Consider the following 13,145-nt stretch of genomic DNA (forward strand, 5'->3'; position numbering starts at 1 on the left):
CAGTGCCTCATAATTCTAACACGATGGAGAGTTTTTTGTTATTGGAGGTTATACACAGTACTGTCTTCATATGTAAGTGGGAAAAAACCAATATATATTACTACTGAAGAATATGTTGCTGTGTTGTGATAGGGGATTCAAAAAACATCAGCATTACCTCACACTCTGTTGAACACTGTTTCCAATACCTACCAATAAGAGGATTTTAATAAGAAACAGAAATTATTGCTAAGCTTGCCTCTACAGTTCTACTTCCTTCACAAAGTGAGGTATTTCTGGCCCTCCGTGTACCCCTTGATAGTTCTCTTACCTGCATTATGTCAATCGCCATGGCTTGGGTTTGCACACCTTCCACGTTATTCACCAGCCAGTGTACAACTTCTGCACTGATGAAACAGTACGGAGAGAGGCCCTTCTGTTCAGAGAGCAGCTGGATCCCTGTGCTGAATCACAGCAAGTCACACATGTTAACATGGACTGATGGATAGTTCTTTTAAGTTAAAGACAAAAAAATCACTGCTGGGGGGGGGAAAAAAAAGAAAAAAGGAGATAAAGATACAGGACAAGAAATGCACAACGCTCCCAGAGCGACATATCATTAGCTTCTGATAACAAGATAAAGAGCTGACACTGACAGCACTTTAGTGTCTTACTGAGAATTTTTGCTTGGACAAGATTCTGGGATTCTAATAATTGAAGTCTCTGTGGCAATACTTGTACCTCAATTTCTATAAACTTCCTTCCTGGAACTGCATAACTAAAGGAAGCTTAAAACTTCCCCAGCTGACACGGGGCTCTCCTTTGAGTGATTCCATGCCTCACGTCCTCTTACGAAACAAATAAATGTGCTTAACATCCATGTAGATTAAAAACTTACGTGGGGTGTTTCATGGCTTCGAGAATCTCTATCAAGGTGGAGGAGGAAGTCAGAGTGTTTGCTGAACACTGCTGAGAGCTGGGGAATAAACAGAAGCTTGTTCAAAAAAATCAAGGAAGCTGCCAGATTTGTTCAAATATGTACATTTAAGAAATATGCTTTCCTCTTTCCAGCAATGACTTCGCCACATTTATTTCCTTTTTCATCTCAAGGAGGACAACTAAAAGCATCAGACCTGTATCTTCCCCCTGAGGTTGTCACACCATTGCTATATTGACCCAATGCACACTATATTACATACAGCTGTACTCAGGAGCGACTGAGAGCAAACGTTTTGAAGTTGGGTCTTTTTTTTTTTAACTGTAATATACAACAGCAGGAAACAGGTGCTAATATAGTTTATTTTTAATGTTGCTTCCTCCTGGTGTCTCGCCTCCAGGTTAGAACCTCTTGGATTTCATCAACCTATTAGACCTGCAGGGCCCCCCTTTGCTAAAACAGACAGAAGACAGATGTCAGTTCGAAGCCTGGTTTTCTGATAACAGATTTCAGAAATAGAATTTCTTTGTTCTTCATTCCTTGAAGAATGAAGCTTTTTTTGTGGGTGGGGAAATCAGGCCTTGTTTTCATTTAATTCTGGAAAAGTGGGTTGCAAGGCTTATTTTACTGCCTCTCCTTCTGCATGTCAAAATGCTGCAGCAAGGTCTTGTGACAAGTGCACTCTAGTGCTGACAGACGCAGCACGTGTTGTTCTCAGGTTCCTGTTTAAGTGTCCATTCCTTGACACCAGAAAGGGGAATGTAACTGAACAGAACTGAGGATAGCACTGCTGTGCTGTTCTTACCCGCCCTCTGCAGCGCCAGCTGCGGTGTATCCTGGGTCTGCAACGTTCTGGGAAGCTCCCACGGTCTGCGCATTGCCCCTATCAGGTAACTGCCCCACATTTATCAATGTGTTGCCATCTGAGGTTGCAGGAACTGACTGATCTATAGAGACCTGCAGGAAATAAACACAGCAACATCTTTATGAACTTTATGATGTAATCTGCTTCCCATTTTCTCCCCTCCCCGCATCATCTATGCCTCACCTCAAGTTCGTTAACATCAAGCAATACCGACAGGCAAGCACAAGCACACGCAGAAAGGATAAATACAGTCTTACTTCTGTCATCGCTACAGAGCTACTGACAAACGTGAAATTCAGACCCCAGTAAAGACAAGGGTCACCAACCCAGCAACAACTTTGTCAAGAGAACTTCTGGCAAACCAGCAACATCAGTCCCAAGGTGACATTTTCACCTGGGTGAATAACTGTGATTATAACCACACAATGGTCAGAACAGGAAACTTAATCACTACGGGGAAAGTAGTAAGCCGTTAGAAAACATAGTTTCAACTCCAACTCTCAGACAAAGATATGCAAACGTATCACACAGAATTCAAGTTTCATAATGCACAAAATCAGCTCATCTTCCTTTCTTAGGGTAGTATCAGGAGGCCGGTTGGCACCCACCCACACCTATGTCGTCAAGACAACAAGAACACTTTCCTCCTGCAGGAACACTTGCACTATTCCAACGGTAGTCTGAATAGTTCACAAAATTAACATAAAATCATTTCAGAAAGAACATGAATGCTGAAAGATTCAGCAAAGTACAGGCTGTAATTGCCATCTGTCATTAACACGTATGGTTTAGGAAAGGCATATTATATAAAAGCTAGAGAGGTGGGGGAGAGGAACATGAACGGCAGAGTAACTCAGTAACTTAGGCTGGTGTAAATATGGGGGCTGATCTGCCATGATGAACCCACAACACATGCATGGCTAAGAATCACAAAGCTGGCAGCTTGACTTCGGTCTGATAGCCAGGTCAGTGTCCTCTATTTATGCCGTTTCTCACACCCCAAAGATCTCTCACTCTGCAATGGCAGATGTCCCTTTCTGGGCAGCCAAAACCGGCAGATGCTCCAACATGGAATCAACATCCCCACAACCATTCTCCATCCTCGGAGCTCACTTCAACCAGCAGTATTTCCTATGGACACGCTGTGTTATTGCTAACTCCTAAGTGGTGTTAAGTGTACAAACAACTTCTGCCACAATGACTCTTAAACCAAGGTATCACCAATATTTTCAGCCCTCAGTTGTTTAAGAATCTAAAGACACAATTTGACTTGGATCTCCCCAGAGCCACTTGTCAGCCAAACACCACAGAAGAAATTTAGCCAAGAATGAGTAAGCTGTTGCCATTTTGTTTAGCAAAGGAAGATGGAAAACAAGTACTTACTGAAACACAAAAAGAGAAGCTTCAGTAGTTGACAAGACAGTACTGCAAAGGACAGCAAGGCAGGGCACATGAACATCCAAAGCACATCACAAACACTGAATGGTGAAAGGAAATAGTCACATCCAGCACCTCCAACCTCTCTGTCCTGCTAATGCAGGGCTTCTCCCTCTCCACAAGCAGATCTGGAAACTGGCTGCGTGGCAAGCTCAGGACAACAAATGCTCTCCATCACCTCAGTCCAAAAGCCAGAGATGACAAGACCCCATTCAAAACTAACCTGTGAGTAGAAGGTTGAAGCTGTACGTGGGCTGCGAACAAAATCCATAAAGAAGGCCCCATCCTGAGAAGGCATCAGAGGAAGCAGGCCCATTAATGGCAACAGGAACAAGGAGTTGAAGAAAAGCAAATATAAGGTTGTGAAAGAATGAAATGACCACAGACAGAAAGTATGAGGAGAATGCAAATCCCAGACAGACCCAGAACGTCAGATGCAGCAGAATGCAGAGCATCAGGAGTTACTCACACACATACCCTTACTTTCTCTCTCTATAACAAGACATTGCTCTTCCTTAGCACAGATGCTTTTCCAAAGTTTTGGAAACCATACTGATCAGAAGCCAACTGAAACTACAGCCTTCCCTCCACTCTTCACAGGAGAAAGACTCAAGCTCTAAAGTATGTTAGTTTCCATCCCAAATGCAAAGCTGAATAGCGATAGAGAAACCTGTAGAACTGCATGTATAATGACAAATATCCAAAGGAGGCCAGCTTTTTTTCCTAGTCTGTCAGTCCTTCAAGTGGTAAAGAGGGAGAAGGAAAGCAGCTCTCTTCAGGAAGCACACTCTTCCTCTCAAATGCAGGTCTGGTGTGGTGCAAAGAAAAGGGAAGAAAAATTCATCGCAAAGATCTTTCCAACATTGTGTTTAATGCTCCATGCAAAATTAAACAAACGCTGCCTGTGCTATGTTCCGCGCCTACTTGCAAACCCTGGATGAATTTATCCCCGGCTGCTATTCAAAGATGTGTCAAGATTCTCTTATCACATAAGACAATGCAGTGGAACTCAACTAGATTTTCATTCCCTATTTGCAATTCTTTATTCTGTTCCCTAGGCAAAATATTTTGCCTAGCCTGCAGTTAAGATGATGCTTACCCTAGTATGTACATATAGAACATTTTCAGGAAAGAATCAATGCCAGGGCTATGTGTCTGGCAATTTATGCAGTTCAGGAGCAGAGCCAAGCACCCTGTATTCAAAAGGGCAAAAGACTTCCCAAACAGGTTATGCATCAAGCTAACTCACTCTGTTAAAATCATATTGTATTGCCGAGTAACTGGCTGAAGTAACTCGTCAGTTCTGCTCTGAAACAGAGTAAAGGTGGAGCCAGTGGCTCAGTTTTGATTTGGAGTAACTCCAGCACTGAATAGCATCCTAGAAAAGCACTTGCTCCCTTGGCTGCTGACAGCACACAGCTGTGACAACTTGTCAGTACTTTGGCTGCAAGCCTCTGGACAGCCAATGGACAAACCCATGCTGGTGAGCTCTAAAGGGGTTGTGCTGTCCTAGAGACATGAAGCACACACTTGCTGATGTTTCCAAGTGAGCACAAAGTTGCCTGGTAAGGCTACCTGTCCACCGGCACCTTTCCAATACGCGTGAGCCATCAATTTGGAGATCCCAATTGCTTCTCTCCCAGTCCCTATGTGTAGATATTTATAGGGGTCTTCACTACTGTAGTATGAAAGGCTTTCAATTGATAACACACTCTTCCAGATCCTCCAGTTAGCCCCCCCGAGAGGCTTCTGAATATAGTTACTTTTAAAACTACACAGGATCACATTTTCTTACAAGCACTTGCTGGTAGCACAGAGCGTGCTGCTTTGTTTCCAACACACTAGCGTGCCATTGCTGAGGAACCCAATTTTCCCTTTTTCCCTCTGCCACAAAGGGCAACCAGACACAACATCATTCCATTCTGTGTCTTACACGGAATTTTCACCAATTTTACTGGTAGAAAGAGATATTTACAATTTCTGTATTTAAAGAAGGAATTTTGATGAAGTTGTTTTTCCAAAATGGTAGAAAAGGAGAATGCAAAGCCTGAATTATGATCTGGAAGTTTGCAAGCATGCCTGAAGTCAGCTTCTGCCCCTACTTTTTCCAAGCCTAGCATGTCCTGCTCCAGAATCTTGTCTGTGTATCGGAAACACTGACTCTACAAAAATGGGTATTATTACTAAGACGATTGCAGTTACTCTATCACTTCAAATAGCAATACCCGGGTCTCCAGAATGACACAACACTTGTCCCTGGTGGTGGCAAAAAGGGTAGATGTCAAAACAGTAGATGCTAAGAGAAAAATACTGAAATGGATGCTTAAGCTGATAGTGAAGAATCTGAGAACTTTTTGTTTGTAATACTCCCAACTGTTGAACCCAAAGACAGGTCACACTTAAGTGTTGTATCTTCATTCAGTTCCTTGTTACTTCTGCTGAAAGACCTTCATGCCAGAATACAGAAAAATCATCAAATATTTCTGGTTGGACTTGGAGGTGGAGTTTCTGCTCTCCTGGCACTCCCAGGACAGTTGACAGGAAGGCTGAGGGATAGCACAGTCTTTTCTTTAAGTGTCTGAAGAGAGCTCCAGGAAGACAGTTTTCTCCTGCCTGGAGTCCAGCCAGTGAAGGAATAACATCTAAATCACTACTCTGGAACACATCCTCTCCTCTAAGCAGATGTAAGTGACAGGAGTTCCTGCTGTTAAAATTCCACTGAGGCTTCACACAGTCACAGTCTAGAGCTTGATTTTGCTCTTAAAGACAGCCTTCATATAGATGCAGACAGCACTGTACTACTAAATCTAAAAATCAAACCCTGACTGAACTGAAATGTGCTACCAGAAAAGGAAATGCACTCATTAACAAATACCACTTAAATTAGCAAAACATGCTGAGACAGCATCCCAGCGATTCCATCTCATTGTCACAGTGTTAAAGAATTAAAGGGTGATTGTGCCCCAACCTCTTTTCATGCCCTTGGACACAAAGGCTTAAGGGCATTCCCATTACAGGACCAGTCCTTGCTGGATAGGGGGGTAAGATGTGGTGTGATGTAGCCATGTGCCTGGAGAAATTATCTCCTACTATTTGAAAAATTCTTGCATAAAAAGAGTAGCTAAAGACAGACCAGAAAATCTTTACCTTACGAGGGCTGTCCATATAGGTGGGTGTGATAGCAATGCTCCCACTCTCTGAAGGCTGCCCAGAGCTCTTCCCAGAAAGCATTGATGCTTGCTGCTCCCCCAGTGTCCTAAAACGAAAGGAAGGAATCCAGAGTTTGTTCAAACGTACTCTCTGTCAGCTTCCACCAGAAGGCAACTGTTGCAGAGGGGTACTACTCTATTTTCAGACATTTGCTTTCCCACACTCTCAAGCAGAGTCAATCCAATGAGTTCTGTAAGTACCTTTTGTCCCACACATAAACAACACAGACCCATCAACTTAGTCTTATTATGTATGTGTAATACTATCTTATTAAAAAAAACATTAAAATCTCTTATGTACTTAACTGCAGCAGTGTTTTAAATTGTGTTTACAGCATATCTGCTATTAGCACTCTGATTTTCTTTGAACTATCCTAGATAAATTCTGAAAAAGAACCCCAGAAGTGTCACAGGTATTTTAATAGATGTTATCCGTGCAAACCAGCTGTTTTCTTTAGGCTATATTTGTTATCCAATGTTCACACTGAGACCACTCAACTGGTGTGGTGTACTTGTGTACACTTATGTCCCAGTTAAGCTCTTCTTATGTGGATACAACTGTACCGGCAAATCACAAATAGATGACAAATCTGATGTGTAATGGACTGAAATGCTGTTTAAAAAGATGCTCCTAAATTACTGGACACTCAGGTCTCTGGTCTCCATGTTCCTTTCTAGTCTTTGGTATTCATTCTATTTATGGAAACCTAATACAAGGAAGTAATTGGAAAAGCCCACTATTTCCCCAGCCCTGCCACAAGGATACTAAAGCAACAGGATCCCACATTCCTTTTTTGGAGGCAAAGTTCCCCAAATCTGCTTTGGCCAGCCTGGGTGCAATACTTAGGAAGGATGTTCTAGTGCTCTTCACACAGCCTAGCTGCAGAGACTCACTTCTGACTGGCTTCCATCTGCAGCAGAGCTGAGAGTGCTGAGGTTCCTTTCTTCCCAATGGGAGGCCCAGACTGCTCCAGAGAGTGGGTGGGTATTGGACCAGCAATCTGCAAGCCTTTCATGGCAGACCCTTTCTAACAAAGGAAAAATGAAAGCACAGACTTAGGCAAGCTAGGCTTAACTAGTAAGCAAGAACACACCACCTCATGTCAGCAGGGCTTTATTAGGTACACTTTAAAAAGGAAGTTAAACCATTGGTACACAAGAAATGGAACAGCCTAGTGTCTTGTGTGGATGCTATTCTCAAAATAAAATGGATGTTATTTCAAAAAAGGTGGATTTACTCGGAAATAAATTACCCCATTCAGTGTGTGAACTGGAAGAGAATTTGATACACACTAACCAGTTTCTCATCACCCTCTTGAAACCATTCACCAGGAATTCACCCGTATGGTTCTCTTTTCGCAATCCTTTCCCTAAGCCTGCAGCGCACAGCCGACCCAGCTAGAAGTTACCGGCTTAACTACCTCACGGATCCCTTTGTATCAGTTACCTGCATCACAAGGTGCAATACCGTTTCCAGGCTAACCATATCTACTGCATAAAGCAATGCACATTTGCATGGAGCTGGCACCAGGCTTGTGGTAAGAGAAGACCAGCTGAGTAAGAAGTAGAGCACCAACAGGCTAAGGCATGGCTACGCGATGCAGAAAAGCTTGGCTTCTCACTGAGTGAGCTAACTGCTCTGATGCTGGTTCCAGCCACAGCAGCATGGGATACCCATTCCAGGGGAATTTAATTAGCTCAAGAATAGCATGGTCTTAACAAGGCCATACTATCTGAAATCTTAAATAGTACGTCTGTCAGCACTGTGCTTTGCGGATGGATTACCCACACGTACACACACATATTACCCCCAGCTTGCTTGGGATTGTCTCAGGGTCTCTCTACTAATGCTTCATTAGACGGTTCAGATAAATCAAGTTGAGATAAAACTCTAACTCAGCTTCTCACTCAACTAAAAGCTGACTCACTCGAATCATTCGATCGGATCGATGGCGTCGACGAATGCGGTTCAAACCCTCCACAAAGCGAATGAATCCATCTAGGAGCTGCCACTCCTCCTCATCAGAACGGGGCTTGTCGCCATACACATCGCAGTGCACTTCTCCCTCCATAATGCGCTTTGTGGCACTGATGCAAGCAGGCAGAAGCAGAAAGCGGGTCCTCCAAAACTTCAGTGACTCAATAAGGCTGAAGGAACACGGAAGACCGGACAGAGTTCAGCACAGTTTCCTATTAGTTTCCAGTAAATAATATACATATCTATCACTGTAAATTTCAGCCAGTATAGCGACAATCTCATTCTGCTATCCCAGAGTGAGAAAGGGCTGATAAGCAAAGGAATGGTCAGCAATATGAATATCACTGGGAAGTATTAAAACATTGACATGCAGAAGAGAAAACAAGGCTATCTTCAGAGTAACTAGATCAGAGAAGTATATTTTCTGTAAAAGACAGTCTACAAAGGCTTTTTCTCTAAAAATAAGCAGAGAAAAAGGAATTTTAACAGTACACATTATAGGAGGAGGCATTTTGAGATCTGAAAAGAAACAAAGTAGAAAGAAAGACTGGTTTTGTTGAAAGAAGATATCAAAAAGGCTATTGATACTAGTGGAGATACTTCACATGGGTAATAAGCCCTGCTCTGCATAGCTTAGGAGTAGGACTAGAGTCAAGATAAGCCTAGGACTCAAGCAGCCTCCAACAGATTCAAACTAAATGGAAGTTTTGAGTCAGATCCAGAAATGAGTAAGAAATCAAGAAAAGCATCTGTGTGGTACAAAATGCCATCATATTTCTTTGCACTTGTCGCAGAGAAAAAAAAAAGTTTGTGCTGAATTTTGTGGTCAAGACTTTGTATCAAAGATCAGATAATGCAACAGCAACAAAGAGTGGGATTCCTACAAGGGAGCAGCTGCTAGCACCGTACGAGTGAAAGCAGGCCGGTTACTCTCCCTGGAGTTCTGAGCATTTGTGGGTTGAACTTGCTGAAGAAATTTTAGGTGAAGAAGGAAAATAGGCAATCAGGACGCAGAACAGTCTGGATGGAAAAGGAGATCTCACCTGAAGTCCTCAGAGCCAGCAGAGCAGATATACTGATCCAAGTAATTCCACTTGTACTCTTCTAGTCTCTCATGGGAAAATTCTACCCAGCAAGAGACAAATTCAGAATCAGAGTGTGAGGGACACAAGCTGTAAGTGTAGTTTATCTGAGCAGATTCATATGGATACCTAAAAGAGAACATGCAAACATTAGTCCTGGCATCATCAATAGCAGTGCTTCTCTTTCTTCTCCTAATGAGAAAGACAGTTCCTACAGTATGTTCTTTCAAGCAAGTACAGGCATGTTCATCTGAATATTAATAGCAAACTGCTCAACCAGAGGGATACTCACTTTGGCAGGTATCGAGTCACAGTAATTATTTTGTCTTTTAATGTTACTTTGTGGAAAGTACGGCCCATACTCAGCCAGTACTGATCTTCTTCCTCAGGGCGATTTCTTGATACAAGACCTAATTGTAAAAAGCAAAACACACCCCCTTTCAGCCTACTGCGACAGTCAGAACTCTGCCATCAAACTGCACCTAGAGAAAGACTCCAGAACTGGGCTTCTCAGCTCAAGACAAACTAAAAGCCATCCTTCAGGCCACCTTTTTAAGGAGCATATGGCACAATGAGCCTTTTGTTCTTACAGTTAAGATTTGCTAGTATAACAACCGAAAAAGGGCATTTACAATTCATACACCACCAATACAGACCTTCTCTAGTCAGGACAACTACAGAACAGACAGTATGAAGTGTTGAGAAACTGGTGGGTATGACAGTAAAGCTGGGCTCCACTTTTGTTTCCTCTCTGTGCTTCATTCCTGGAACTAACCACTTCAGCTTGGCACTTTACCAAAGGAGCCTTGCTGCTCATTCCCAAACCAGTGAACTACAACCATACCCTATTCACGTGCATTCCCTGCGCTCTGTATCACACTGACTTGTCTAGGGAATATCCAGAAAAAAAGTCAGAAGCCAACTAGTAAGTCAGATTCTCTCAAGGGAATATGATGCCCTCCCAACCCCCTCCAGTCCTCTGGGGTTTAACTAGGTTTTGCTGACTCATGGTTTCAGGACAATGAAGCTTCACCTATCTACCTGGGAACTTCACAGCTATTTTAGAGTTAGGAAATTGCTTCTAGATACGCACATCTGGGAGCTTTGGGTCTGCCTTCTTCTAGAGATGTGCCTGCCCTGCAGTCACCATGTGAATTGTGTTTAAGATGCATTCACCCAAATGGCACTCAAGCCATATTTCATTTAGGTTCACCATCATGAATATGAGGCCAGTTTCTTACTACAGTCCAAAAATCCTGCACCTGTCCCTTGCTGGTGCAGCCGAGTTGTTTGCGGTGCCCCAGATCAGGCTCTCTCCCAGGAAAGATTTTCATAAAACAACAACAAAAATTAAGACAAAAAGAACAGAGGGCTTCAGTGAGCATCTATGCCCAATTCATGGAGGTTACTGGGATCGGCAGAAGGAGAGAAAGGCAAAAGACTGAGCTGTCAATACGAAGTCACTCACCTCGACTGTAGAGGGGACTGCTGCTGAGCGGGGGTGGCACAGTTGTGGCTGGTTTCTGTGGTTTGGATTGCACAATTATTTGATAGCCTTGCATGAGACGCTGACAAATAAACTCCTCAAACACCTGTTGGGCCGTCATCTGCACTCCTTCCTCATCTCTCCTGAACACAAAGGTTAAGGAGACTAGAATAAGGAAGCTGACCACACACCTATTCTTAGCTCTGCATTTCCTAGTTGAGGATTTATGCCTGCGCTGGGCTCTGTGCAAGTGGAGCCCTCTGCCTGGGAAAACCAACCTGCAGGAACAGGAGAGAAGAACAGGTACCTCTCTATTTTAAACAGGTGATGATTAGCTGCCTGGCAATACTTCTTAATGCCTGTGAAAGCAGTTTTGCAACTAGTAACAAATTTGCTTACAACACTTTTTAAAACTTCCAGTAAATTCACCAATGATCACTTTAATGGCATTTTGCAGAGAATCTCAGTGCAGTTTGTAAATGTTCAGCAGAGCTCAGGGCTGCAGGTGTGCAGGCAATGCTCCACCCTCCCCCACAGCGGGAAGTCTAGAGCAGAGAGAGAGATTAAGAGACACATCACTATGGCATCTTATTACAACTGCTTCCTGCTCCGAACTTCGCCTTCCTGCTAAAAAGGGAGATTTGACATTTCTTTTAGGTGCTTCTTCATTAATCCTGCTATTTCCTATGTATTTCCATCACCCTGACTAATATTTTTGTTTTGTTCCCATAAAGCAGCATCACGAACAGGTCCTTCTGAAGTCTTACAAGTTGTGGAAAGTTTGAAAAATATATAAGAAAATGAGACAGCTTCAGAAAAGAACCAAACTGACCCTATTAAAGATTATTTACCAGATATCTCCTGGCAAGCCAAGAAGTTCTATTTATCCCACTAACGCCATTTTCCACAAAGATTCTTTAAACCAAATATCCCTGAAAGCAAGGATAAGCATCTTAAACACTGTGCGTACACATATATTTGCTCATTTAGTTTTTCCAAAATATTTGCTAGAAAACAGATTAACAAAGAGGTTGATTTTTTGATGGAAACACAACAGAACAAGAAGAGAGATGTAAAATTTTGTACGCAAACGATTTCTAATATAAAATTGACAGAGGACAATACTGTCAAACTGTAACGTCAGAAAAGGTGCAAAGTCACCACTGAAGAGAGAAAAATCTAAGTATTCTGCTGCTAACTATGTCAGCAATTCGTCCTCCTCTTGTACAGTCTCCAGCGTGTTCCTCTTCCATCAACTGCTCCTTAAGCACTTCAATTCAATGCAAGTTACTTTAGAGAGAAGGTGCTGGCCAAACCTGTCAATGTCAGCTTCTGGGAGGAGATCATAGCAACCCTCAGTGTAATCATTCTGCAGGCTCTGACGGTCGGGGAAGTAGTCCGTGGTGAGAGGGAGACATGCCGGAGTAGTGAGAGATTTCCAGTCCACTCCAACTGTACAACAGAAGCCTGGCACTACGGGGGGAGCAGACAGCGTCAGAACTGCCTCGTTGCATCATTGGGGGGAGACAACGGGGGCATATGTGGTCACCCATGAAAAAACAGGGTGCAGAGGAAGATGAAATAAATGTGTGAAGAGGAATGTTAGAAAGAATGAGGGACAACAACAGTCAGCATAAAGTCAACAGGAACAAAAAAGGGGTGAAATGGGAAGGGAAAAGGAGAGTAGGATAGGAAGAAGGGAGGGAGAGAAAGAGACAGAGTTTGTTAAACAATGCAGTGCACATGCTAATTCAATCCCATCATGCAAATGGCATTCAAAGTTAATACATTTAATTTTCTGTTGATTGAAAGCTAGAGCTGACATAGCCACCACTCTTCCAGAATTACAGCAAGTCAGGTGCAGTTACTCATTATTAATAAACCAGATCAACATTCCAAGTCTGAACAAGAAAATCAGACCAGCTTTGCATCCTAGACAACTGCAGAAGGAGCTGGGAATAAGGAGAGAAAGAATGACAGACCAGCCTCTTTCTGGAATAGTATAACAGCAGAAAAGGGAGTATTTCTACAGTTATAAAAACAGAAGACAGATCCAGAGGGGTGGGAAGACCAGAAAAATAGTAACTTGGAAAGCAATCCTTCCCCACACCCTTTCCTAGAGTTACGTTGCAGTTTTGAGATTACAGAGATCTAAAACTAGACATTAAAAAG

The 13,145-nt window shown here is 42.8% G+C and overlaps 1 protein-coding gene across 7 annotated transcripts in view; it reads right to left on the reverse strand.

Moving 5' to 3' along the window:
* The window catches only part of DEPDC5 (DEP domain containing 5, GATOR1 subcomplex subunit), a 47,274-nt gene that overhangs the window by 10,263 nt on the left and 23,866 nt on the right, over positions 1 to 13,145 (reverse strand). For 4 of the 7 annotated variants that reach the window (XM_075110078.1, XM_075110073.1, XM_075110074.1 and 1 more), the window contains 11 exons: positions 12,290 to 12,446; positions 10,956 to 11,116; positions 9,780 to 9,897; positions 9,449 to 9,616; positions 8,356 to 8,575; positions 7,322 to 7,455; positions 6,366 to 6,474; positions 3,442 to 3,504; positions 1,722 to 1,873; positions 878 to 955; positions 311 to 443 (listed from right to left, as the gene is read on the reverse strand). In XM_075110078.1, coding sequence (XP_074966179.1) covers positions 311 to 443; positions 878 to 955; positions 1,722 to 1,873; positions 3,442 to 3,504; positions 6,366 to 6,474; positions 7,322 to 7,455; positions 8,356 to 8,575; positions 9,449 to 9,616; positions 9,780 to 9,897; positions 10,956 to 11,116; positions 12,290 to 12,446 — 1,493 coding nt within the window. The remainder of the gene's footprint in view (positions 1 to 310; positions 444 to 877; positions 956 to 1,721; positions 1,874 to 3,441; positions 3,505 to 6,365; positions 6,475 to 7,321; positions 7,456 to 8,355; positions 8,576 to 9,448; positions 9,617 to 9,779; positions 9,898 to 10,955; positions 11,117 to 12,289; positions 12,447 to 13,145) is intronic. The other 3 variants (XM_075110076.1, XM_075110077.1, XM_075110075.1) reach the window with 1 other exon arrangement.

The sequence above is a fragment of the Phalacrocorax aristotelis genome, chromosome 15 (genome assembly GCF_949628215.1).
Source record: "Phalacrocorax aristotelis chromosome 15, bGulAri2.1, whole genome shotgun sequence".
NCBI classification, from domain to species: Eukaryota; Metazoa; Chordata; class Aves; order Suliformes; family Phalacrocoracidae; genus Phalacrocorax; species Phalacrocorax aristotelis.